Here is a 27,918-nt window from a genome sequence, read left to right as displayed (position 1 = left end):
GTGGAGAAGCTCAGAGCCGGCGATATAGGATCTCTCAGCCCTGTGTCATCCTCCGTATCAGTCGTCAACGTGTCCCTCCCTCAAAGGGTAGGGCAGCGGCAGTTGGAATGGAGGTGTAGGATGTCTCCTCCTTCGCTGTTGGTAGTTGCCTCGGTGTCAACGGCGGTGCTGCTGGTGCTGTCGGCAACCTCTACTGAATCTCCAACACCAGCATGGGTCGAGAGGATATCCTGCGTTATGTCTTGAGGGGGGACCTAGGGGACAGGGTTGCTGGGCCCAGCGTCCATGTCATCATCCTCATCGACGCCGCTGACGAGCATCTCGACGTTCCCATTGTCGTCAACACTATGGATGGTGCGGACAGACACCATCTCCTCATTGTCGGACGAAGAAATGTCTGTGTCCTGGAGTTCTTCTCTGCCCCCCCCCCCCTCTTCGGGTTCTGAGGCATCGGTCCCGGGCTGAGCTCCAGAATCCTCTTCTCTGGAGTCTTCTCTAATGGCTTGAAGGAAGACTCTCGCTTGGCAGGGACAGACACTGGCTTCCGCCGTGGCACCCTGGATGGGGTCAGCTCCTTTTGCCTTCGAAAGGGAGGCCACCACCATCTCGATCAAGGAGGATGATTTGGCCTGGATCACCTGGGCCTTCACGGGTAGGTCGGCCACCTTGTCCTGCTTGGCCTTCTCCTTCACAGGCAGCTCAGACACTTTATCCTGCTTGGCCTTCTCCAGCGTCTCCTGCAGCTTGGACGAAGAGCTGGAGTGGTGGCTTGATATGGATGCCGACGGAGACCATGAACGCGACCTGACAGTCACGAGACCCGCTTACACAGCGACCAAGACGGAAGCGGACTCACGGTGCTGGGCCTTATGTTGGCCCACCACAGATGGAGCACCCTCAAAGGACTTAGAAGGCCACTCAGGTTGGCTGGATCCAGACGAGGCATGCCGCTGAGAATCACCCAGGGTAAAGGCCCTGGTCTTGAGACATGCCGCCAACCAAATGTGTCAATGCTTCATCATGCGCTTGGTGAAGACAAGGCAGATCTCACATTCTTCTTTATGTGTCAGGTGTAGACAACACAGGCACTGGGAATGCCCATTATCCGGAAAAACATTCTGCAAACCCCCAGCTGGTGCACAGCTTGAAGATGGAAGCTCCGTCCTTCTCTGACATGATCCGGCACGGTGTAGGGCTGAAGACTTCTGGAAGCTTCCAAGAAGAAACTATGATTTCTGCCCTTGACGGGCGATGAAAGATGCCGAAAAACAGGTCCCCATAAATTCGAAGGTTAAGCGATGGCGCCCACAGGCTCAATTGAATCGAAAACAGTTTTCCTACCAAAAACGCAAAAAAACACAGAAAGGTCGAAGAGCAAAACCTGAGGACTCCCAACACTTGAACCTGCAGTAAAAATCTGAAGATGGCTGCCAGAGGAGGGATTTAGGAAGCGGGCAGTCATTGGCTGGGGGCAGGATGACCCAGAGCTCAGTGATTGGTTTATAGGAGAAAGACAGTTTAGAAACGAAACTGAAACTGTTTTTTCTTTTACTGAGGATTCCCAGCCTGATTGGGAATATTCCTGAGCATGCAAATCCATGCCAGACCCCATGCTGGAGAACAAGGAAAAATCATCACGTCAAAGCAAATGGTTCTGGGGTTGACACAGATCAGGAAGATTATTCACATTTATGAAAACATTACCTCACAGTATATAAAACTTGGCTGTTGGTCCCAACTTCCTAGGATACCCGAGATACTCCCCAGCAAAAAATGTATTATCCACTTGAAAATAACCTTTTCTCACAATCCTGGCTTTGCCTTGTGTCTTCTCCTACCAGGACTTATTTTACACACTTGCTGTTAGGCAGAAACCTGTGCAGTTCCCTCTGGGACCACTGAAAAAGATTTAAGACTACAGGTGGTTGGCAGTAAACCCACTTGGTAGCAGTCTGTACCACACAGATTCACTTGGTAGCTGTGGCTGAGTAGTCAGACTTCCCTCAAGAAGAGTTAGGCAGTATACAGAGTATTCACAATAGGTCAAAAGAACACAGTAGAACAAGCAAACACTGACCCAGAGCTTGGTGTAAAAGAGATAAGTATTTATTTAAAACCATATCTAATAAAAACACACAGGCACTAATATTAAGCAATTCAAAAACACGGTCACTAAAAGATATACACTCCCTTAAAAGGATATTAGGCAAGTCTTAAGTAAAGCCCCACTTCTTTTCAGACAGCGGTGAGGGCTTAACGCAGATGGCACTGTAATAATTTGGTTTAGAAGGGTGAGAAAGGCAGAGCATAAATTGAAACAGATCCCAACACTTTCAAAAGAACACAGCAAGAGAGGAAGGCAGAGTCAAGCCGTGAAGTTAAGAGTTCAGAAAGCTGGACCCACTTTAAGAGGATCAGAATGAAATGTGTCCAAGGTCACACGGTTGAAAAGTGCACAAAAGTCTCGGGTTCAGAAAGAAGTTGGACCAAAAGGAAGGGACCAGTTAGATGGTCAAGGCGGCCAGCCCAGTCCAGAAGGTTAAGGGATTATTATTACCTTGTAGCAATCTTTAGAAAGGGAGGCCTGGCGGACACGGTACCTTAAAGTGGTGAGAATACTCCAGCGGGGGCAGTTGTTCCTGGCAGCGGATGCAAGTCGGTGCTTCGTCTGGGGAAGAGAGGATCTCGTTGAGGAGGAAGACAGGAGTCCGTTGCACTGCCAGGGAAGAAACCAGCCGTGGAGTTCTCAGTTAAAAGGAGCAGTCCTTTTATTCGCGGTCCGTGATAAGTGGCTATCCGGTCGCCGGGGTGCTTGGCACGGGCAATTCGACCACAAGAGGTCCTGGGATGCGAGAAAAAGAAGGTAAACTGGTTGTGCCCACCAGTCAGGGGAAGAGGACTCTCCAGCCGGGAGATCTTCTCTGTCGTCGGGAAGTGGTGAGTCGGTTCCGCAGGGCTCCACCGGTGGTGTCGTCGTAGCAGGTCGACTCAGCTTCTCGCTCGTTGGATTCTCAGGTCCTGTGGCGACTTCTGAAGTTTGTCACCAAAGCCCTGCTTTTATGCAGCACACCCCCATTCACTCAGCCTAGCTGTCAATCAAACATGCTAAGTGGTGAGCCAGCCGGCTCACCACTTGGGCCAATCACACAAGAGTGCGACTTGAGTTACCAAGTTAACTCAGTCCAGGGTGGCTAAACCCCCTCCCACACCCCCTGTGGTACCCATACAGAGTGGTACCACTTTTGGAGGCTGCTGTGGAGAAGCCCGCTAAAAAGTGGAACAAAGGGCTCGACTTAGGTTGGAGTCACAGAAGAGAACACAAACGCCATTTTAGGATCGAGTTCTGGCAAAAAATACCAACCGGCGAATTAATATTAAATAAATAAACCTGCGGTATGTTCGAGGCTATGAGAATTAAATAATTAAAGTTGGTAGCCTCGAACAATGGGAAAATCCCATAGAGCTATATTTGCGGTCGAATATAAAAAGTAGTATCCACTGCCACCAGCCAAAACTCGATCAGGGGGGACGGAGACGTGCCACCTCGACTAACAGACCCCGGGGCAATCTAATTGCCCCAACCAGTATGTACACAATATGATGGTTTGTACTGGTTTATGTTCATAATTTGGGACTAGTAAAGCCAATGGTGACTTTACATGCCCTGGGAGACAGTCAGTCCCAGGGTATGGAGTCTATGGTGGGGTGTCACTAAGACACCCCGGTGTCACTGCACTGAGGGTGCTGTGTAACACGCATAGTAAAAACACACGAGACCCTATGGAGTAAAAGACCCCATAGCCCAGAAAACACATAAGCAGTCAAAGGAACCCCTCAAATCATGTCCAAGAGTGTGAAGAAAAGACTCACTCTTGGCAGGAGAAAAAAACAAACTCTAGAAATCCAGCAAAGCTGCTGGGGGACTCACTAGGTTAGGAAATTCAGCCTAAACAGAGAATTCTCACCAACACTTGCCAACTTGACTTTGTCCGGCATACTCTCCTGCCAGTGCTTACTCATGTATTTTACTAAACACACTTGCAAACTTGTATATATCTTACATTCATTCTGTTATTTCCCCTTTTTACACATTGGTCTCATATGCCCTTTATACACTTCATCTTCATTTGTCCTTGATAAGGTTTCCAAAGTGGCCCAGTGTACTAGCTTCCTTCCTGAGGACTCACTGCCTTTCAGTGACGTCCTTCATTATCTTGCATTGAATGTGAAGTGGCTCTTCAGTGTCCGGATCCAACTTCCCGGGTTTACTGACTTTTCTTTTTTTTTTAAACTTTGGATTTATTGGTGGTTTTTCGAAGAAAAATACAAATGGCAACGCTGGGAGCGTCGTAATCATCATAATTTAACATTGTCATTAAACCCCCAGATTCCCTCTCCCCCCTCTCCCCCACCCCAACTCCTCCCCTCCCCCCAGATCAGAGTCACTTCAAAAGTCGAACAGCTGGAGCTGTCGTCGTCGTTCGTTGTGCGTTGCCACAGAGGTTTGCTATACTCTCGTGTCCAGATTGGCTGAGTGAGATCCGGCATCTCCCGGGTCCTGGGCTACTCCTACATCCCTGAGTAATGCATTCCAAACCCACCCCCGCCATTCTGCCAGAGTGTACTCATATTGTCAGTGGGGGTCCCAGCCCCATGCCCCATATACCCCATACCAGTTAGCCTGAAAGGAGCCCAATTCGTTATTTACCATGGCCCTCAATTTGTCCATTAAGAACATGTTTTTTAGTTTCTTAAGCCAATCTTCCTTGGACGGGGTCTCTGGGCTCTTCCACCTTTGTGCCAGGGCCACTATGCCGGCTCGCAACATCGTCTCCCACATTCTTGGGTACCTATACAGTTCAGTGTCCTCCGGGGGGAGGCCCAGCAACATTGTTAGGGGGTTGAGTGGGATTAGTTCCTCGGTGACCTCGGCCATCCACCCCCGTACCTTCTCCCAGAACTCCTGCACCTTGGGACAGGACCACCACATATGCCCCCTCGATCCCACTTGGCCACAACCCCTTGGGCATCTGGGGGACACTCCCGGAAACATCTTGGACAGTTTCAACGGGTCCCTATGCCAGCCCTGTAGAATCTTGAAATTGTGCTCCATGTCCGATGTAAATAGGTTCCCATGAAATGCTATCTTAAAGACTTTGGACCACACCTCCTCCGTGAGTGGTTCTCCTGCCAGGTCGTCCCAAAACCCCCGAAACCCTCTTCTCCCCTCCAGGTTAACAGTGTTCAGTATTTGGTACATTTTGGAGACCGCCCCCTTCCTTGATGTGGCCGTGTCCAGAAACTTTTCGAAGGGGGTCAGCTGTCTCCGTAGGTTCTGGCCCCATTTTTGGTCACAAAGGATGCCCTTCAGGCGCAGATATTCAAAGATTGAAAGTGACTCCCGCCCCAGTGCATCTCGCAGGGCCTCGTATTCGAGGAACTCGCCCTCTTTGAACAGTTGTCCCGCCCATTCCAGACCCCCGTCCGACCATGACTGGGCATTCCTGAATCCCCTGCTACCTAATTTGAGCGGGTGGCCCCAAAGTGAAGACATTGGCGAGGGCCATGTCGTGAGGTATGAGGTTGTGGGTCCCTCTTTCCAGATTATCCAAAGTATTCCCAGGGTTGGGTGGGCTTTCAGTTTGCTCGGGATGAGTCTACGCGGCAGCCACAGGAGGTCGCGCACTTTCAGAGGGTGGGCGTAAATGTCCTCCAGGTATGACCAGTAGGTGCCCATCCCCTCCCTCATGTGCTCCAGCAAGACCCGCAGCTGGGCGGCCCGGTAGTAAAGGAGAAAGTCCGGTAGTCCGAACCCGCCCTCCTCTCTGGGTAGTGTTAGGGTGGCCTTTCCTATTCTCGGGGCCCTCCCTTGCCATACAACCTCGCGTATTGCTTTTTGTAGATCACGGAGCAACTGGGCGGGGACCTCCGTTGGGAGCGCAGTGAATAAATATAGTAATCTCGGTAGTACGTTCATCTTTATCGCTGTCATGCGCCCATACCAGGACAGAATCATGCCATCCCATCTCCTCAGGTCAGACGTAACCCCCGCCAGGATAGGCCCATAGTTCTCCGGGGCCAATCTCGAGAGATCTCTAGTCAGGGTTACCACCCCCAAGTACCTGATGGAATCCCTCCCCACCGCAATCCCCGCACACCTGTCCCGGGGGTCCAACCACGGATCCTGGGCCCTCATGGGTAGGAGCTTTGACTTAGCTGCATTTATTTTTAGTCCCGAGAACTGCCCGAAGGCTGTCATCAGACGCAGGAGGGGGGGGGAGCGAGGAGCTGGGCTCCACCAAGTACGCTAGGATGTCGTCAGCGAACAGGGAGAGCTTGAACTCTACTTCTCCCCTTTTGATCCCTTTGATGTCGGGGTGGGCCCGGACTGCTATGGCCAGAGGTTCCATCGTCAGGACGTAGATTAACGGAGAGAGTGGGCACCCCTGTCGTGTTCCCCTCGTGAGGGGGAATGAGTCGGAGAGTTCCCCGTTCACCTGCACTCTTGCTGTTGGGGCTCTATAGAGGGCGGAGACCCAGGTCCTAACGTGAGGCCCAAAGCCCATTCGGAGGAGGAGTTGCATGTACCTCCACTCGACTCTGTCGAATGCCTTCTCGGAGTCCAAGGAAAGCAAACTCGCCTCCAGGTCTGATTCCTGGGCATAGTGGATTAGGTCTATGGTCTTCCTGATATTATCCGAGCCCTGCCTGCCCTTCACGAACCCCACTTGATCCCTGTGTACTAACTTGGGCATTATCCCCTCCAACCGTTTACCCATCACCTTAGCTAGGATCTTGACATCTGTATTTAGGAGGGAGATCGGGCGGTAGGAGGAGCAGTCAGTGGGGTCTTTTCCTTCCTTGGGCAATACCACTATGATGGCTCTCATCATCGTTTCCGGCAGGGTGCCCCCCTCCAGTACTGCATTGAATACCCTCGCCAGGTGTGTAGCCAAAATGGACCGGAACCTCTTATAGAAGTATACTGAGAACCCATCTTCCCCCGGGGACGTTCCCGCCTTCATCCCACAGATTGCATTCTCCACTTCCTCCTCTGTGACCCCTCCCTCTAGAACCTCTGCCATCTCGCCTGTCAGGGATGGGATCTGGATGGAGTCCAGGAATTCCTCAATCTGAGTGTTTTCCCCGGCATATTCTGACGAATATAGTTGTTCATAGTAGTGTCGAAAAGCCGCTCCTATGACTGGGGTGCTATGGTCTAGTGAGCCCCGTTCGTTCCGGATTGCCCTCACCATTCTGCTCCTCTGGACCTCTCTAAGTTTCCAGGCCAGGATTTTATCGGCTCTGTCCCCCTTCTCATAATATTTTTGTTTCACTAGCTGGAGGTTGTGCTCAGTTTTGTGCAACAAGAGATCTTTCAATTGTAGTTTATAATTTTCCAGGGCTGTGATTTGATCCATAGCTAAGGGTGCCTCCGGGGGGCCTCCCGGCTGGAGCTGTGCGATCTTTTCCCTAAGGGATTTTTCTTGAGCCTCCCTCTCCCTTTTTTTCTGTGCCCCCATTCTTATGAGAACCCCACGTAAGGTCGCCTTGAAGGCGTCCCACAGCACATGCGCACCCACCTCGCCATTGTCGTTCAGCTTGAAGTATTCCGTAATGGCATCCTGCACTTCCTGCGCCAGGACAACGTCCTTCAGCAGGGAGTCATTGCAATTCCATCGCCCTTTTCTGCCACCTCGCCATTCCCCTATAATGGTGGTACGGACCAGGTCATGGTCGGACCAGGGGACCGGGTCAACCTCCTAGCCGGAGACATATGGGCGCAGGGGTTCGTCTACCAGGATGTAGTCTATTCGGGAGTATGATGTGTGGATTGCAGAATAGTATGTGAAGGAGGGGTGTTCAGCCCTAGGGGTCGGGATGGTGTCCACTAGGCCCAGCTCTGTGTTGATCCGTTGGAAGGAGCGGCCCATAATTTCATCTGCAGCCCTGGTGGGTTGGGGTTCCAAGCGTTTCCTATCAACTTTCAGGTCCAGGACCATGTTTAAAGTCCCCCCCCACCACCATCAACCCGCGTACGAATAGTTTCAATCTGTTCTTCACTCCCTCCCAGAATTGCGCCTGGCCTTCGTTGGGGCCGTACACCACTGCAAGTGTTAAGGGGGAGCCCCGCAGGGAGCCCCTCGCCAGCAGGAACCGCCCCTCCGGGTCTTTCAATGAGGCTTCTACTTCAAATCCAATGTCCCTCGCTAGCAATATGGCCACCCCCCTTTTCTTGGTCTTGTGGGAGGCGCTGAGGACTTCCCCAATTCCCCCCTCCCCGTAGCCTCGGTTCTTTCCCCCTCACCCAGTGCGTCTCCTGAAGGAAAAGCACGTCAAGTTTAGCCCTCCTGAATTCCCTGCAGACCAGGGATCTTTTGGTGGGGGTGTTCAGCCCCCTCACGTTTAGGGAGCCCACACCCAGGGTAGGTAGATCTTCAGCCATTGTCTATAAAGAACCTGCTACTGGATAGCTGACTCGTGGCACTTTCCTTGTCCGGCTCTTTTCGTGTTATCCTCTGATCTCCCGTTTCCCTTTTCCCCCCTCCCCCCCAGGTGGTCCTGAAACCTTTCCGCAACTGACCCCTGGTCCCCTTTATGAACGTAACCATATCAACAAACCCCCTACCCCCCTCCCCCCACCCCGGCGTCCAGCCAGACAGTTCTACCATTGTTGGTAACCGGCCGGACCACCAGCCTACCGCCTCCTGCTGGGTGAATAACCAAATTCGCTCCTCCGTGAGCCCCCCCCACCCCCCTTATCCCCCCCCTCAATGTAACTCATACTTGCTGTTCCGGGAGGATCCATATAAGTTCGGACCCCCTGGTCCTGGAGTTCAGCCTGTCTTCGGGCCGGATCAGATGGCGAGTCCCGTGGTGAAATCTTTACACAGATCCCCCCCGAGGCTAATGTCGCCTGGCGTGAGATGCCTCAGCACCCTTCCTCCCCCAGGTCCGACAGGCTCGCTCCACCCTGGCCGGGTTCCGTGTCATTCCTGTCCGTCGATGGGGACGGTGGGTTCAATTTTTTAAATTTCCGTGGGCCTGTCTTTTTTCTCCTCTCTCCTCGTGATCGGCGCACACTGGCTTCATCCGCGGCGAACCCGGAGGGTTCCCTCCGCGGGGTCGGGTCCGTTGCATATTCCTGTATGGCTCCCCTTATATCTTCCTCTGTAATCAGGTTCACTCGTTGGCCTTCGTATTCAAACGTGAGGGAAAAGGGGTACCCCCATCTGTAGCGCACCCCCTTCGTTTTCAGCATCTGGGTCAGCGGGCGGCACATCCTACGTTTGGCCAGCGTGTATGATGAGAGGTCCTGGAAAATGTCCACCTGTGCGTTGTTGTAAGTTATCTCTCGGGATTTCCTGGCCTCCTCCAGGACCTTCGCTTTTTCAGTGTAGTAGTGGAAGCGGACCAGAATAGACCGGGGGCCCCCGGTTCGTCCCCCCCGCTCTATGGATCCGATCAAACGTTGGTTCGGTTGTCATCTCGTCCGCGAAGAGGAGGGCGATGATGTCCCTCACCACCCGGGTCAAACCTCTTTCCGTCTCCCCCTCCGACACCCCAAAAAATCTGAGGTTGTTCCTCCGCTCTCTGTTTTCAAAGTCATCCATTTGTCTTGCCCTCTCCTCATCTCTCTTTTCCAGGGCCGTTAGTCTCAGAGCCGTGTCCAGCTCCTGGGTCGCTGTTGAGGACTGGTTGGACTCTAGTTGTGACAGTCTATCCTCGACTTTGTCCACTTTGCGGTCCATGTTTTCCATTTTTTGGGCAATGTCCGCCCGCATGTCCCTAATCTCCTGCAAGACCGAGGCAAAGCCCTTTTCCATGGTAAGGGCGGGCAGGGGTGGGGTCTCGGAATGGGCCATGTCGGTCCGTCGGCCCGGGTCGCTGTTCTCCCTGCTGGTGACTTGGTAGCGGTATTCCTGGAGGGTATGGCGCCAACTCATTCAGTCCTCCTACTGCTCCCCTCTGCTGAAGCACCCCTGGGGGCAGGAGGCAGAGCCCGGTCGGGGAGCGCGCTCTTTCCTTCTGGTGTGGCCCTTTGGGGGGGGCCTCCCGTGGGCGGGCACACGCCCCACCAGACCTCCGGTGGGGGCCTCTCACCCCTTCCCCCCCCTTGTGTCCTCTGTCTTTGGTCAGCAGTTCTTAGGGTGGGGGGGAGCGGTTAATGTCCAATAGCGGTCTGTTGGAGGGCTCTCTGGTGCGGTTCCTCCAGAGAGAGCTCCCAGGCGGGCACTCGCCCTGGGAAGGAACCCAGGGGCCACCACCCAGGGAAGTAATGTGTTTGAGGGTACTCTCCTCCGAATGGACTGAGGATGTTTTTCCCCCTCGACTTCCTTGCTTTTTTTTTGGGGGGGGGCTCAACAAGGGGGGGCGGGGGCAACTCGCCCCTCCGCGCCGTCCGATGCGCCCCGCGACTGGTCCCCCGGAGTCCTTTAGGGTTGCGTGGGGGCTGGGGCAGGCTCCCCCCACCTACCTCGGCTCCGAATTCGGGAGCGCGGGCGGGCCGCCTTTCCTTAAGCGGGTCGCGGCCCGCGTCTCGTCCGGCTCCTCAACGGGGGACCTCCCCTCCGCGACGGTTCCTTTTTCGGATGCTGCAGGGGTGCTGCCGGCGGGTCTTCTGCCGGGGCGCCGGCGTGCTCCGTGTTCGGGGTGGAGAGGGGGTTGTGCGCTCCCACGAAACCAGGCCGCCAGCGCTCGCCACCTCCTCCCACGATGGTTGGGACGCTGCCTGGGGCTCTCCGGGGCTCCTCCCTTCGGGCCGCAGAGCTCGTTCTCGGGCACTCGGGGGTTTCCCAGATGCCGCTCTTTCGCCCCGGGGGGGCACCCAAGGTTCACGGGTTCCGCGGACCGTGAATGTCCCGTGGGGGGGGGGCTCAATCCCTCTGCGTAGCCCAGTTACGGCAGGAGCGGCGTGTTCAGGCTGCCATTGCCTGTGCGCCCCCTGGTGGCCTCCTCATTACTGACTTTTCTAATGGGACTCGCGCATCCTTCGCGGCTCTTGCCTGCTGTGTGCTTCTGTGTTCAGGCAGTGGGGATACAGCTCCTGCAGTTTTCTTTCTCTAGCATTCCCCTTAAGCCACTTTGCTCCACAGTCTGCCTTACAGTAAAGTAGTCTCTCGGTCAGTACCAAGAGGACGAGGCTTCAGCAGGCAGAGTCTCCTAGAGGTCAGCTGGTTAGGGTTTTTAAATGTCAAGGCACCTATTGTGTGCTCGCAACCACTAGAGCGCATCTTGCGATTCTCGCCTTAAATGATCCTCATTACTCCAGCTTTCTCGTTGCAGTACTTCACCTGCATGGAAATGGAAGTCAGTACGTGGTAACTTATGTACAGAACATTGGAAGGTATTCTTATTAGATTCCATGGGTGGTTGAAGGGAGTCATGAAACTATGCCATCAAGGCATGGGGAATTAAAGGAATATCCAAGGAAATGGGGGATACTATGTCTCATCCGATGAGGACGTATCGACCCTCTGAGCGTCTCCTCCCCCCATATAGTCCTCCCTCAAATAACCGCCCCTGGGGTCAGGATCAGGTAGCGGCTGCTGTCCCCTGGCCACATGGGAGAGGTTACGCTGGTAAAGGAGTGATGACATCATCAGATTGATCACAGTACCTTTAAAGGACTTCTGAGGCGTTGCATTGACTGCTCAGCCATTCGATTACTTGGGAAGCAATCCCACTAAGTGAAGTAGGTTCATTTTTCTGGCCCTTAGAAATTAGACCTTAAAGGTTTACCAAGACATCTTTAAGGTATAAACATTTTCTGGACAAGGAAACAAACCCTAGTAGCCATGAAGTCCATCTAGAGAAGCACATCAAAAAGTATTTGCAACATTCAGGCAGAGTTTGCTATAAGATTGTATAACAGCAAAAATTAGTCCACTCCACTGTCTGCAAAAGGTGACCCATCAATTGATTTCTGACCAAACATTGCAATATTATCCATATAACGGAAAATTACAAAATCTCACCCACAGTAGAGTATATTCATACTAATGAAGATCATGATGGGGGAGACTTCTAACAGATCTAATTTGACAGACTTGACAAAATATGTCTAAATCCCTATATTCCACACTCAAACAAAGGTTAAACATACCTCTTTCTTTCCAAAGTCACCTCCAGGGTTCATTGTTGCTACAATGCGAAATTTCTTTCCAGCTGTAAGTACTTCTACTTCGTTTTCCTCATCATCTTGACTTCCCTTTTCAGCAAGTACCAAAGATTTTTCCACTTCAAGAACACTAGAATTGGAGAATAATGATTTGTCATTGTAGGGCTATGGTTAACTTCAATTTGTTTTGTGAAGTTAAAGATCATTGTATGTGTAAGGGAGGTTAAGATGGATTTATAGAATCCGGTCTGGTGGACAGATTTTAGGAGGCCACCCAAATTATAGTGACCAGGGAGCCCCAAGATTAGCCAAAACCCAATCAAGGCATGTGGATTTGCAGACCAGTATTATTCCAATTAGAGAATGAGTGGGGTCAGGGGCCCTCAATGACTCTGCACAGTACGAGATGCAATTCCTTTTACAGAGCGAGTATAAAACAGTTATTACAGGCCTTCTGAACACACCAACAATGAATTTAACAGGTAGTATCACAATACTCTGATACAAAAATAGACATTCACCATAGGTTAAAATATACAAACAACATTCAACAAAGCAAGTACGTAGATTAGATGCAATAGATGATGGAACCAGATCAAAAAAGTCAACAACCTAACTTAAGCAGTACAAACCCTTAGAGGAATGGGACAATGTGTCCACAAGTCACAGGAGCCACAATGTTTTTCACCAGAATGTTGCCTCTGCAAGTAAGTTGTAATGTACCCGTTTTGGTGATAGTTCAACAATTTTACTAAGGAGAAGTAAACCTTTTCTTATAGTTCAGGTGACTACCTAGGTTCGATGACCAACAGGTGAATGGGATGGAATTTAGCAGACAAAAAGGACGCATTTCCAATGTTATCCTATGGAGGACAAGGGGGAGCAGTCCTGCGTTGTTTACTTACTCCCATGAGTCAGATTTTCCTAGATGTCATGGATCATCTGGGGTTATCTGAGGAATTGTTCCACTTCTGATTCTGCTGAGAGTGCCCGGAAGTTCCAAGATCGAAGATTCTTCTTGTCAGGTACAGCTGCACGATACAAGAACCTCTGTTGATGAAAAAATGCAAGCAACCCTGATGCAAACCTTCAAGACACTTCACGGGTTGTAGAAAGAGTTACAGCAATGTTTTACGCACACAGGCGACGGCGGGCGTCCTTGAAGTGGAGGTCACAGAAGCGGCTCCAAGACACGATTCCTAGATGCTGGGATGCTGAAATTCAGGAACACGGCTATTTGTAGCACAAGCTGGCGACAGTTTGTGATATTTATCAGCATTACGCTTAATCTCTCCTAGTGACACCCCCATAACATTTTGCTGGACTTCAGGACCTTTTTCTTGTTCTACTGAATGAGCCCCCCCCCCCCCCCCGATCCCCTCATTCATTCATTCTTTTTGCTCGGACCATGGAAACCCGGTTCATTGTGTTTTACTTTATTTTAGCGAGGCATGCTTTCCTCCATACCTTTTCAAAGGCATCATGTGTTTCACTTTTGCAGCCCACAGCACTCTATGTCCAGTGTTGCTCCGAGACCTTTGGGCTCTCCTTTTTATATTCTTTTATGTTTCCATTAAGTACTGCGGTTCTCAAGGTTAGAAGGATACTTTGTCCTTGGTAGCCTTTCCTTTTGAAAGATCAACACACACCACCCTTTCGTAGACTGCTAAAGGGTTACCTAGTATCCAGGTTCTCTCAGCTCCTGCAACATTCAATTACAGTAACAACCTATGGTTATGGCTGGTGGCAGTGGACATGTTCTACCGACCTTTGTACCACTTTTCGCATGTTCATCCTTGGAGCATGTAAAAAGAGACCAAAACTGCAGACCAACATGGGAGTATGAATACTTCCGTGCAGAGTCTCGTTTCTCTCAACTGCTGCTGCAACATGCCTTCCAGAGTCCCTCCTTTCATCACCACGACCAAGGACCGAGTCAATCGCTGCTGCACCGTGAACAAATCCAGCTTAAATTTTCTTCACCACTCCTTAGGTACTGTGGAACGCGGGTAGTACTTACCTCAATATGCTTCTAGCACACTTCCTACACCCTGAGGTGACTTCATTCACAAGGACAGTAATGGCATTTATAGATCACATTAGCTATACTTTGCAGATTCTGAGGCTGCAGAAAGAAGAGGTTTAAGGAAGGAAAAGGTTAAACAGGTTCTCAGTGAATTTGAGGACACTTCAATCTTCCAATGAAATCTAGACAAGCCTTTCCCAGCACTAAGTGTCTAAAACAAGTTACCACCTAAGCGGGACAAACAATATCAAAGTCAATGGATTGGAAGAGTCTGCAGGGAGACAGGACAGCCAAAGTCAATTGGAACACAGTCTACGGAGAGGAGGCACTTCCTAGCTAAAAGTATTGCACAAAGTTAGAGTTTGAAGAAAAATCGCGTGTAGGGTCACACGCAGTTAAGCCTGTTAGAAAACAAAGTTGGAATCAACTCTAAAAATAAGCCAATGCAAATCTCAACTGAGAAAAGCACAGCTCAAAGACAATGAGGTAAGTACCCAAAGTCTGAACAGTACCTCTGGTTTGAAGAAGAGAGGTCCATCTGGATTCTGTCCTGCCGCAGCAGTGCAGTCCGCGTGTTCCTGAGCCTCAGGCGTGGGGACAAAGGGGAGGACGTCTTATGCTGAGTGCCACATTCTCATGTAACATTTTTATATTACCCTCACTACTTAAAATGGCTGGTGGCAGTGGTTTAGTTATTCCTACCACTGTGCTTTTCTACCGTAGGCTGAATCCTCAGCTGCAGTACAGCACCCATGGGTGACCATTTTGCCAAAATGACCCCAGACTTCTTTTTTCACCATTTTCTGTTTGTGAGGTATTTCTTGGGTTTTACCCTGTGTTGACGCAGATTTGAGCCCTTTGTTCATATTGCCTTTGGCGGGCTTCAACCCTGAAGCCTGCCTCTGGCTCCAGTGTGTCTGGATAGACAGGATGTGAGGGAGGTTCCCGAAACTCCCCTGTCCTCTGTCTCCAGGAATGCCTGAATGCAACCAGTCGCCATTGGCTGGCTGTCCGTTCAGGACAGCCATCCTGCTGTGCGATTGACAGCCTAGGCTGTGCATGAATGGTAGAAACCTGCTTAAAAAAGGTGAGGGTTTTGGGACTAGAGGAAGTTGACCACTGGGAGAAACACCCAACGAAAAAACCGTGAACGAGGCTTGCTGCATCCTCCTGGACCTTTGAATTGCCCGGTGAAGCCCTGCCGTTGTGCCGAGACTCCCTTTTCTGTTCAACAAGATAAACTCCGCAAGGGACGACTTTTGCCCTTGGGTTAGTGGGACCAATTAACCCCCAACTCCATGGGATCATTTTACCCAACAGGCTATACTTCACTGCTGCACAAACTGAGTGCCAGGGGTCGAGAAATCAGTCTAGAAGCTCCAGGAGTCTCCCAAGGACCCTCCAGAAGCAGGGCGACTAGAGCTTGAGAACCCTCAACAGAGTGGAGGATCCAAGGAGTGAAGGAAGCCCAACCGATATCTGAGATCTGCAATGGTGCGGCTGAACCGAAAATAGCCCGTGGCTGCAGACTACCTCCAAAGTGCCGCCACAGGAGCCCTGCAGACGTCCTCCCGCTTGTAATCAGGGATGAAGACCAGGAGCTGCGCCAGCTTAAACCACAGCTCCCGGTCGTATCTGGCCACTATCCCAGGGGGGTTGGCAGCCTTGACCATTGCAGCCGCCAAGTAGATAACCTTTCTACACATAGAATCCAATTTCTTCACCTCATTGTCCGCAGGGGCGGAAGAAGACTAACGACGATTTCTTCCTGAAGGCCACCAAGACTACCAAGTCCTGTGACTGTTGAGACCACAAGCACTTGGGTGCAGAGTCTGACACCCTGTACTTTGTCTCCAGCCGGTCTCTTCTCGCGGGTGATGTCGAAGGGTTCTTCATCAGAGCCAGCCCTTCATCCCAACATCGTCCAGCATTGGGACCGAAAGGATGGTCGTCCTCTTCACCTCCTGGCGCGGATATAAGAAACCCTCCTTCTTTGCCTCCGGCGTGAGATGGAAAAGCTCGGGCTATCATTGCATGCAAGGATCCTACTTCGTCCGGCAGAGAGGCCCTGGGCGGAGGCGATGAGAGGGTCCCCCTAGCCCCCCCAGATCATCCGTGCCCGTTGTTGTGTCCGATTCTGTCTCCCTTGGGGGGAGAGAAAGGCGATGGGTGGCATCGAAGCATGAGATGACTCCCCTTCTTGGCCGGCAGTTCCCCGGAGTCAACGGGGTGGCCAGAACTGGTGCCGGGGGTGGAGCGAGGAGAGGGGCCATCGGCATCCTCCTGGGTATCTCCAACACCAGCGTGTGTAGGGTCAAAAGGATGTCCAGTGAAAGATCTTTCGGCGGTACCTGGGGGTAGGCGTGCTGGGCCCAGGGCCCTCGTCTTGGGGCCCTTACTCGTCTCCATCGACAGTAACCCCGTCATCGCCCCCATCATGGGGTGATTCCCCGACATCCCCCTCGTCGTCAGCATCCCCATGGACAGTGTGGACAGAAAGGATCTCATCCTCGTCGGATGAAGAAATGTCTGTTCATTGGAGGCCTTCACTGCGCACCCCCTCCCCCCTCCCAACTCCCTTCGGGTCCTGTGAGGTCGGTTTCGGGCTGAGGTCCGACATCCTCTTCTCAACTGGCTTGCTCAAAGCCTCCCTCCTGGGAGGAAGAGACACCCTGGCCGCACCTATGGTGTCCACAAACTCATCAGCTCTGGGCAATGGGTGCTTTTGGCATTGACCCCTCTGTAGTCCACACAGATCTGCCAATCCTTGGTACCTGCCTGGGAACCCGTACCACTGGACTGGGCCGGTTGAGGGTTCAATAAAACCCAGATCCAGCATCTTGGCGACCTCAGCCTGGATGTGGTTCTTCACAATGTCTCGTTTAACAAAAAGATAGATAGCTTAGGAAAAAACAACAGTTATAAACATTAAACAACAACTGCTATTTATGACACATTGAATATTTTAATAAAGACATAAAAAGTAATTTTACAAATTTGTTGTAAATCACTAAATAAAACACTATAAAACAGTGACAATATCGTACCCTAATGGGTAGGATTGACATCAATGTTAATCTGATCAATGATAGTACAGAGTATCTAGCGTATTAGTTCTCTGGTGTAGTCCTTATTTCGACATTTTTCTTATTACTATGGTCAAAGAGTTACCATTGTATAGTCTCGACATGTTTCAAGGTTTTAAGGCCCTTGGGGCCAGTGTGAAGGGCTTTAGCCCCACTTCTGCCAGGGGGCTGTTATACCTGATGGGGTCAGGGGCATGGATCGTGACAGAACCTTGGTGTCGAGTTGATGAAAAGGTTCGATGGCGTTGAGGCAGCAGCTTCGGTCGTGGCGGTGCTAGCCGACGATCAGTCGTGGACTGTTGGGGAGAATTCTCATAAATGTGTCAATTCCTCCCACCTTAGAGCCCTCCAGCTCTTTTGCTAAACTTTGGGACTTTGCACATGTCTAATCAATGTGTTTTCTGTGTTTATTTCTTTTGGTTATGGAGTCTAAACAACTCCATATGCATCATCTTTTTCCATCTGTGTCACAGCACCTTCACTGCAGTGGCACAGGGAAGTCTTCCAGACTTGCCAAGGTTTAAATAACTTCTCTGGGATCAACTACTGTTTCACAGAGCAGTGGAGTGAAATTGACTTCACTTAGCCCTGTAAAATTCTAGACCCAGCACACCCCATCTTACAATAGCGTGCTGGAGGGGTTACTTAGTATCCCCCATGTATAGTTACTCAATTAACAGTCAAATGTTACCCTTTGCCCGCAGAATGGCTGTTGGCAGTGGTTTTACAATGAACCATCATGATTTACCCCGACCGCGAACTGTTCGCAGCTCCTGTAACGTTAAATCGTGGGAGCCATGTTTTTCAAGATGGTGCCTTAGCCTCCTTTGTTGAAAGGGCTTTTGGTCTCTTTTCGCCATTCCTTTGTGGAAAGGTCCTTTGAGTCTTTCTCTGCGCGCCAGGTTTGGTCTCTTTGTTCATTCGCCTTTGGCGGGCTTCAAGAGTGAAACCCCCCTCTGGCGCCCGAGTGTCTGGGGTGGGCAGGAAGTGAGGGGGGTGCTTGAAACTCCCTGTGCTTATTCTCCTAGGAGACCCAAATGCACTCTGTGGTGATTGGGTGGCTGACCGTGCGGCAAGGACAGCCACCCTGCTGGGCAATTGACAGCTAGGCTGGAATGAATGTGAGAACTGAATAAAAGGAGAGTCCTTTGGCTTGGAAGGCAGAGTCGAGCACTTGATGAAGGAACCGAAAAAGAGCTTGACGAGGACGGCTGCTGCAACTCATGGTCCGTTGGTTTGCCCGGTGAAGCCCTGCTGCAGGTCCGAATTGCCAGGTTTGCATCGATAGAGGAGCCCTGCAAATGACAACTTCTCCCTTTGAGTTGGTAGGACTAATCAACTCCCAAGTAAGCCACCTGGACACCCATCTCAGAGCTGGTTCAAATTCCTCAGAGTTGCTATAGGAAACCTTAGAGCCAGGGAGAGGGACACCAGATTGAGTGTGTTGCTTGTAAGCTAGCCTAAAGCTTTTGGAAGATCCTCCGGACTTCCACAAAGCAGGACTGACCAAGCATCGAAAAAAATGCATAAAAAAAAGCATTGAATATATTGTTTCCAAAGGTAAAGATTTTATTTTAATTATAATGGGTTTTAAAGGGTAAAAGAAACGGGGGATGCCCCCCCCCCCATTTAAAAAAATGCATTTGATGCTTTTTCTTTAGATGCTAAGGCATTCAATGTTTTGGCATTCGATTCAATCACTATAAACAGCTTGTGGCCCTACATGTTATTCTTCATTGCCTCAAAGACTCCCAAGAACTTGTGCAAAGACTTTCCATTTACCTACCTGAAGTGTTGCATCCTATACAAAGACTTGGGCCTATTGACTTTGGCTTAGCCTATTGAATTGAATGGCTCTTCCCTTGCTATGTGAAAGTATTTGACCTTGCATATGAATATTTGTAAATTGTGTTCTAATATCCTTTGCCTTTTACTTTCCTTTAAAGAGTATTCTGTATGACAACAGTAGGGTATTAATGTCCCCAGCACCCTTGTCATTGAAGTCACCTGTGGGTGTAGTTTGTGTCTTTGGGCCATCCCAAAAGGGCCTTGTCTGATCCAGAAACTCAGAGTGTACAGTATTGAAGTATATTTGTGTTACTATTCTATTACTCCCTTCTGAGGAAGGCTTTATAACTGACTGATAAATGATGGTTTATGCAAGAAAACTCGAGTAAGAGTTTATTTGAATACCTGTAACTGTGAATCTTTGTGCAACTCCACTAATGCTCACATTTCCCCTCTTGATATAAGCCTGGCTGCTCAACACGCTAACAAAACTGTACTACAAGCTTATACCAAAGGTTGGGTTGCCTATACCTGTAGTCATAGTTGCTTGTAGTGTTCCCAAATGGTACTGCATTCAAATGTTGCCTAGCAAGGACGACCAGAGCTCGAGTCACCTCACCAGAGTGAAGGACCCAAGGAGTGAAGTAAGCCCAACCGGTATCCAAGATTCTCACTGGTGCTGTTTACCGAGCTTTGAAACCGTAAAGTGCCACTGAACTGAAAAGAGCCTGTAGCTGCTGCCAACCTACGAATTGCTGCCGACCTCCGAATTGCTGCCGCAGGTGTCATCCAGACGTCCTCCCTCTCGTCCCCATGACGACAGGATCTGCATCACTGCAACCAGACAGAAGCCAGGTGGACCATTCTTCTTTTAACCAAAGGTACTGTTCTGACTAGGGGTACTTACCTCAGTGTCTTTAGCTTTGCTCTTTTCAGTTGAGACTTGCAGAAGCTACTTTGCTAGAGTCGATTGCAGCTCTACCCTCTTGTGACCCTACAGTGATTTTTCTTCGTCAAACTCCAATTGACTTTGGCTGTCCTGGCTCCCAGCAGAATTTTCTAGTCCATTTGAATTTGATACTTACTGTACCTCATAGGTATAACTTAGTTTTTAACTATAATTGCTGGGAAAGGTTTTTTATCTAGACTTCATTGGGAGATTTAAGTGTTCACATGCTCCGAGAACCTGTTTAACCTTTTTCCTTCCCTTAACCTTTCTACAAACCTCAGAATCTACAAAGTGTACTAGTGATATAGCCATTACTGTCTTAGTGAAGTCACCTAAGGGTGTAGGAAGTGTGTAAGAAGCATCTCCAAAGAGTATCTACTAGCTTTGTGTTGATTCTGGAAAAGTATTTTAAAGTATACTTGATTGTTACCTATATATTGCCCTTTTTAAAGAATGCTCATTTAAAAACGACTTATCTAAATAAATAATTATTAATAATAAAAATGTTGTGCAAGTGTTACTTGGCTACTTGTATTTGTGGATTTCATTGCTGCAGCTCTACAGCCCACATTTACCCATCTTAAGATAAGCATGGCTGCTCAGTCACACTACCAACTAGTGTAATACAGGCCTATACCAAAAGGTGAGTAACCTAATACCAAGAGATCAAGTGTTGTGTAGTCTCCCACAGTCCCTTAAGGTTAGAAGAAAATGTTCGTGCTGAATGCGCTGCGATGTTGCAGGTCTGGACCACAACTTCCGAATTCTTTGGTCTGATGACAAAGCAGGACAATGGATGGGATCTCTTTGCAGCAGTCTCGAGGTAGGACCTGTAGCACGAATTCCAGCAACTCCTGGGGTCACTCTGCTGTTTGGTGCATTTTTTGCAGCACCAACAAAGGGCACAGATCGCCTGGTCAATCATCTTGGATTCCTGCAGTCCCAAGGTCTGTTAAGGGGACTGGGTGAGTTGGATCGGATCTTTTGAGTTTCCTTACGAGTTCAGCAAAGATTTGGACAGATTCAGCCTTTCCACGACGTTAAATTAAAAATGGGCCGCAGCTCTTCTGGTATTGGGGTTCTGCATCTCTGGAAACTACTAGAACCTCGGGAGATGGCTTGTGTCAAAGTTGGTCTTTGGATTGGTTGTTCCCACAAACCAAAGGGAAGGAGGAGTCCTCGTCAAAGCTCCTTTGTCGCACAATATATGGGGTCAGGACAGCACTGGACACTTCAGTGTTGCAAAGAGTCTGCAGGTGTCCCTGGTTGTCTTCTTCGGTTACTTCAGCTTTGTGTTCGACTTGCTTTTCACTCCAGAAGCCTCGCCTTTTATACAGTTCCAGCACAAACTCCTCTGCAATCCCTCAGCATTTTACAGAAAGGGGTGTTTGGCTGTCCAATCAGGAAAGCCAGACTCCCTTTGGGAGCTGGACGTATTCAGGCACTCTGGTAGACAAAGGACAAGGAGGTGTGGAAAACTCCTCTCCCACTTCCTGCCTGCCCAGTCACTCTGGAGCCTAGGCGGGGATACCAAAGGGTTCCCGCTGAAGGCAAGACACACAAACACAGACATACAGACATACACACAGACACAGACTTCCCCCTCGCTGAATTGAAGAAGGGCTAACAAAGAACCACGCTACAAAAGAAGGTAGGCCCCACGTTGGTACTTGGGTCCCCCTATTGTGCACTGCCGAGTCTGTAGACAGAGCCTGCAGTATAAAAATTACACAATAGTTGGTACACGTCCACTGCCACCAGCCATAACTAGGCGATTGCCTATGTGAATAAAAAAAAAAAATCAAAAAAAAAATCACAGGCGCAGAGAAAAGGGGATAACTCCATGAGCCTCACCTTTTAGACAATTCCAGCACTCACTTCTCTGCAACCTCTCTCAGCAATTGGGGCTTATGGCTGTCCAATCAGAACAGCCAGACACCCAGTGGGAGTTGATTCTATTTACGCACTGTAGCATAGGACAGGGGGGGAGGGGGGGGGGTAGTAATGGGAGCTGGGTGTAAAACTCCTCCCCCACTTCCAACCCGCCAAGACACACTGGGACATCCCAGGGTTCCTGCCAAAGGCAAGACACACATACCTACCCTGTTATAGAATGGTAGATGTTCTATCAAAGAACAACCACGCTAGAAATGGAGGCCACCCCCAAGTTAGTACTTGGGTGCCTCTTTTGCGCACTACGAGGGATATGGACATAGCCTGCGGTAGACAAATCACAGAATAGCTGGTGGAACACGTCCACCAGTCAGCAATAACTACAAGGGTGTCTGTGTGACTAGAAAATCACAGGAGCAGAATGAAGGGGGAAATTAGGGACACATATGGTGGCGTTTGCCAATCTCTCAGAATGACATGCACTACTTACCGTAAAAGCATTTCTGATGATTGTATCTGCTTAGATTTACATGCTGTGCATATGGTCCGACATCCAGTGGTAACCGCAGAGTATTTAACTTACGGGGGACCAAAAGGGGACTTCGGCATAGGCGTGTCTGAAACACTATCCCTATCCCTATCGTGACCTGTGTAGTACCCAAAATCCCTCACGCGCCGAGGTCCCTCCGATTGTATTTTTTCTGCAATGAGGGAGCCCAAGGCTATGGTGAGTGAGTACATGAAGAGAGAGTAGTAAGAAGTCAATGTTCCTTCCACCCCGAGTGGGGAGGCAGGGAGGGCGCATGTGAATCGAAGCAGATCCAATCATCAGAAATGCTTTTACGGTAAGTAATGCGTGTCTTCTGATGCTTGTTGATCTGCTTAGAATCACATGCTGTGCTTAGACTAGCGAGCAGTACCCGGAGTTGGAGGTGGGTTGTGAGAAGGAACAGTAGAAAAAAGATGTCTTAGTACTGCTTGTCCCACCCGAGAATCAGACCTAGAATGAGTGCCTAGGCAATAGTGTTTTGTAAAGGTGTGTACAGAACTCCAGGTTGCCGCTTTGCAAATGGACTCTAGGGGAACATTTGCAATGAATGCTATGGATGCCCCAGTGCCTCGAGTAGAATGTGCTCTAGGCTTGAAGGGTAGTTCTCTCTTTGCAAGAGTGTAACCTATTGTGATGCATTGACAATCCACCTTGATATTGCTGATTTAGAGACAGGATCCCCCTTCTCTACCAGCTGCCACTGAAACAAAGAATTGTTTAGTTTTCCTCAGTGGTTTAGTTCTATCCATGTAGAACATGACTGCCCTGCGCACATCTAGTGTGTGGAGGCTTCTTTCGGCCAGGTTAGTAGGTCTCTGGAAGAACGTGGGTAGTTCGATTGACTGGTTCACATGGAACTTCGAAATAAATTTCGGCGCAAATCTGGGATGAGAGTTACGCTCACCTGGCTCCCACAGCGGCATCGATCTGAACTGGACAGCTGCGGTCTCCACCAATGTGACGCGTAGGGCCGAGATGACGGACTGGACTGGCCCACCTAGCTTCGTTTGCTTGGCCCTTAGGAATATTCTTCTGCAAATGGAGAAAGGGAATTAACAACCCGTGGAGTTGAGCGTAAATCCCCCCACCCCCGCTGTTCTCCCCACAGATCACCTTTGATGTCCCCTCTTATAGTCTCACCTAATGGTTTGAAAAGATGAGCTCTCCATCCTGCATTGAGCACAGGGGCGCGTTGATAACCAGTTGCTTCACTAGCTCGAAGGAATTGGTGAGTTCCAGAACAATATTGACTCCGAAAAGTATGTAGTTCATAAGAGTTCACATGTCTGACTTTCACTCTTGTCCAATTCCTTGCAGTTTGCAGCTTGACCCCAGCGAAGAGTTCCTCGTGGTAGCTGACGAAGTTGAGGTAAGGATTTGGCTTATCCTACGTAGTTCAATAAAATAAGGCCAGAATGTAACCTGTTGCTTGCTCCCTTATTTAGGTGTGGAGAAAATATGATTTTCAGGGAATAATGCTTCCGGTGGTAAAATTAGGTAAGTCTATTGCGGTGAGAAGAGTTCCCCTTGTTTGTCCCTTTGTCTCACCTTGTCCTTTTGTTCCCCGTAGGGGCCGGCGATGATGCAATGGAGACTGCGCCGACCCGTGAAGAGGAATAGTACCCCCTGCGGTAATCAGGTAAGTCTATGGGGGTAGTTACTATTGCCTCTGTTTATTCCCTTGGCTCACCTTTGCTGTTCTTGTGTTCCCCTTAGGTGCCAGAGTGCGGCGGGAACGTGCAGAAGGATGCAGTGGATCGTGAGGATGCTGCGAAGGCCGGTGAGTTCAGCGCAGCGCTGCAGCAGACGAGGCGCGCGTAAAATGCTTCTTTCTTCCAGCTCGAAGGCGCGGTGGATCTGGAATTCAGTAAGGATCGAAGGTTTTGCTCTTATTCTAACCTTTTCTCCTTCTGTTCCTCCCTTTTTCTAGGAGCTGCAGACTCGAGGCGGGCGTGGCAGAAGACTGGATGCAGGCTTGTAGACACAGTGAGCGTTATGCTGCTAGATGCAGAATAACGCAAAGCATGTGCTGCTCTTTGGGCGTGGTTTAAATAGCCTCCAAAGTAGTCTCATGTAAGTATTCCTCCCCAGCCCCACCCGAGTAAAAAATAGTCCCTAGGTAAAATAGTCCCTTCCAAGTCTCATTTGACTTGGAGCTCTGCAGCATGGTCTGCATCAGGTAAGTTCCACTCTATGAGCCTGGCGCCTATTGCGCCAGGACTGACTCTCCATATGAGGCAGGCACCATAGGCGCCAGGACTGCACCCAAACACCCCCTAGCAGGGGTTTTTGGGCTTGCTCAAAATAACATGCCTGCTTCTGGGCTTGCTGGACCTGGTCTGGTTCCCCGGGGGTAAGCATCATGACAATGAGTGCACAGAACTACATTATCTTTGTGGACTGTAACAAAAGGGGTCCAAAACCAAGAGGGCCTGTAGTTCGCTAACTCTTCCGATAGAAGTGATAGCTACTAGAAAGGCTGTCTTGTAAGTCAGGTCTTTCAGACTAGCTTTATGCATAGGCTCAAAAAGGGGTTCCCATGAGCCTAGTTAAAACATTTAGATCCCACCCAGGGGCTGGGTGAGTGATGGGGATAAATTCTTTTAACCCCTTCCACAAAGGCTTTAATCACAGGTATTTTCCACCACGACACCTTCTGCTGTGACGTTGTGTAGGCTGACAACGCCGCTAGGTGAACCTTTAAGGAATTGAAGACTAACCCAGAGTCCAACAGATGGGTTAGATATAACACAATGTGTGAATGCAAGCAATCGGTGGGATTGACGCCTTTGGAACTGCACCAGATGACAAAACGTTTCCATTTGCTGGCATAGCAATAACGTGCGTTAGGCTTTCTTGCCTCCCTCAGTATGTCCATGCATCTTTGAGGGAGTTGCAGATGTCCAAACTCTAGGACCTCAGGAGCCAGGCTGCTAAGTTCAGAGTTTGTGGGCATGGGTGCAGAGTCTCCACCTGTCCTTAGACAACATGTTGTACGAGCAGGGCAGCTTGACTGGTGGGGAGAGGGACATTTCCATCAGGTGAGCGAACCAAGGTTTGCGGGCCCACATGGGAGCCACCAGAATCATGGTGACTGGTTCCTGGTGCATCTTGTGTATTATCTTGTTCAGAACGGGAGTCGGGGGGGGGGGGGGGGGGAGAGGGAGGAGGGGAGCGTAGACAAATTTCCCCAACCAAGTTATCCAGAGACCGTTACCCTTGGATCGGTTCTGGGGGTACCTGGAGGCGTAATCTTGGCATTGGGCGTTCTCCCGAGTAGCGAACAGGTCGATCTCTGGAAACTCTCGTTCTGCGAAGACGTTGGATACAATGTCTTCGTGCAGTCGCCATTCATACTCTTCTGGCAGAGGAACATCTCTGCTGAGTACGTCTGCCAGAAGATTGAGTTACCCTGGAACACGTTGGGATATCAGGAACATCTTGTGTTTGAGAGCCCATATCCAGATGTTTTGGGACAGGTTGGATATCCTAGGAGAGTGAGTGCCCCCCTGTTTGTTTAGGTAATACATTGCTGTTGTGCTGTCGGTTAGGACCAGCACCGTCTTCCCTTGCAGTTGCTCCTGAAAGGCTTTCAATGCTTTGAACACTCCTAGTAGCTCCAGTAGGTTTATAAGGTTGGACACTACCTGAGGGTACCACACTCTGTGCGCTGGCTGTTGAAGCAGGTGAGCCCCCCCCCCCCATCCTGTGAGACATGCATCTGTCGAGAGAGTGGCTTTCACTGCAGGGGTGGTGAAGGTTTTCCCCTTCAAGAGGTTCTCCCTCGACCACCACTGCAGAGAGAGAACGAGGGCTGGCGAGACAACTAACAGATCTTCCCATTGTCCGCTGGCCTGACACCACTGGCTGTTGAGCCACTCTTGCATGGAACGCATGCGCAGCCGCGCGTGGGGGACCAAGTATATGCATGGCGCCATCATCCCTAGCAAAAGCATAGCTTTGCGTACCGTCACCTCTCGACTGGCTACATACTGAGGAACCTGAGAGAGCATGTTCTGAACCCTCTCGCTGGAAGGGAAGACTAGACCGTCTCCCGAACGAATTAGAGTCCCCAGGAACTGTTTTACTTGGCTGGGGACAAAACTGGATTTCTTTTCGTTGATCGAAAATCCCAGGCTGAACAGTAGGTCTACTGTTTTTTGGGTGTTCGAAAAACAAACGTCGAACGAGTCCCCCCTGATGAGCCAATCGTCGAGCTAAGGGTAAACTGGAACTGAGTCTGCGCATGTGTGCCGCTGCCACTGACAGGAACTTGGTAAACACCCTTGGCGCCGAGGCTAGGCCGAAGGGGAGTACCTTGAACTGGTAGTGTTTGTCCTGAATCACAAACCTTCGGAATTTTCTGTGCGCTGGCAGCAGTGAAATATGAAAGTATGCATCTTTCCAATCCAATGTTGTCATGAAGTCCCCCTGTTTTAACAATAGGATCACCTCTTGCAGTCTTTCCATGTGAAACTTCTGGGGCTTTATGAACTTGTTCGCTGGGCGCAGGTCTAGAACAGGACGCATGGTGAGATCCTTTTTGGGTACAAGGAAGTACACTGAACAGATACCCTTGTTTAGCTGAAGCATCTGGACGGCTTCTATGGCGCCCTTTCGCAGCAGCGCTTCCACCTCTTGGAGCAGGATCTGCAGATGTTCCGGTGAAAGGCAATGTTTCAGCAGTCTGAACTGTGGAGGTCAGGCGAATTCCACGCAGTACCCGTGGGCGACCGTCTTTAGGACCCACTGGTCTGAAGTTATCCCCTCCCATGCCTTGAGGAAAGATGTTAATCGCCCCCCGACCGGGGGACATGGGAGGGGACCTGGACTTGGTGGTCATTTCTGACCCGAAGTTGACACTCCTCTGGAATTGGAGCCTCTGCCTCTATTCTTTCCGTGCTTCTGACCCCTCTGGGGGTAGTAAGTGGGGCTTGCAGCAGGTTGACTTGAGTTGAAGTTGCCCGTGCTGAAATTATTTTGAGCGGCGCGGGCTTGTCCTCGAAAGGACCGCCGAGAATTACTGCCCCTCTGTGAAGAGGGTTTCTGGGAAATTTGGTGCAGCGACTTAATAGTTTCGTGCTCCTTCTTGGCTGTCTCCAACGCATCGTCTATCGCCTTCCCGAAGAGGTTGGCCTCTTCGATGGGTTGGTTGATAATGGATGCCTGGGTCTCAGGCCTGAAGCCAGACGTGCGCAGCAATGCGTGGCTCTGTAGTAGAGTACCCTGTGCGAGAGACCTGCTTGCTGTCTCTGCCGTGTCCAGGGTATTCTTAACCACATTCTGATTGGCAAGTTTGCCTTCCGAGACAATGGAGAGAAGCTTGGCTCTGGTTGGTTCCGGAACCTCTTGAAGGCCTTCCTGGAGTAGGTTCCATTGGGCGTCGACGTAGCTTGCCAGTAACGTCGTGTTATTGGCAATCCGGACGGTATAGGCCGCCGCCGACGTAACCAGTTTGCCTAAGGCACACAACCTTTTGGACTCCTTGTCCGGGGGTGATTCCCG

At 50.2% G+C, this 27,918-nt stretch overlaps 1 protein-coding gene across 3 annotated transcripts in view; it reads right to left on the bottom strand.

Annotated features, from left to right (window-relative positions):
- Nucleotides 1-27,918, bottom strand: part of MDN1 (midasin AAA ATPase 1) — a 2,688,524-nt gene that overhangs the window by 1,909,272 nt on the left and 751,334 nt on the right. For all 3 annotated transcript variants that reach the window (XM_069606482.1, XM_069606484.1, XM_069606483.1), the window contains exon 32: nt 12,107-12,251. In XM_069606482.1, coding sequence (XP_069462583.1) covers nt 12,107-12,251 — 145 coding nt within the window. The remainder of the gene's footprint in view (nt 1-12,106; nt 12,252-27,918) is intronic.

The sequence above is a fragment of the Ambystoma mexicanum genome, chromosome 4p (genome assembly GCF_040938575.1).
Source record: "Ambystoma mexicanum isolate Mex_15411 chromosome 4p, UKY_AmexF1_1, whole genome shotgun sequence".
NCBI lineage: Eukaryota > Metazoa > Chordata > Amphibia > Caudata > Ambystomatidae > Ambystoma > Ambystoma mexicanum.
This window is presented reverse-complemented; position numbering and strand designations above follow the sequence as displayed.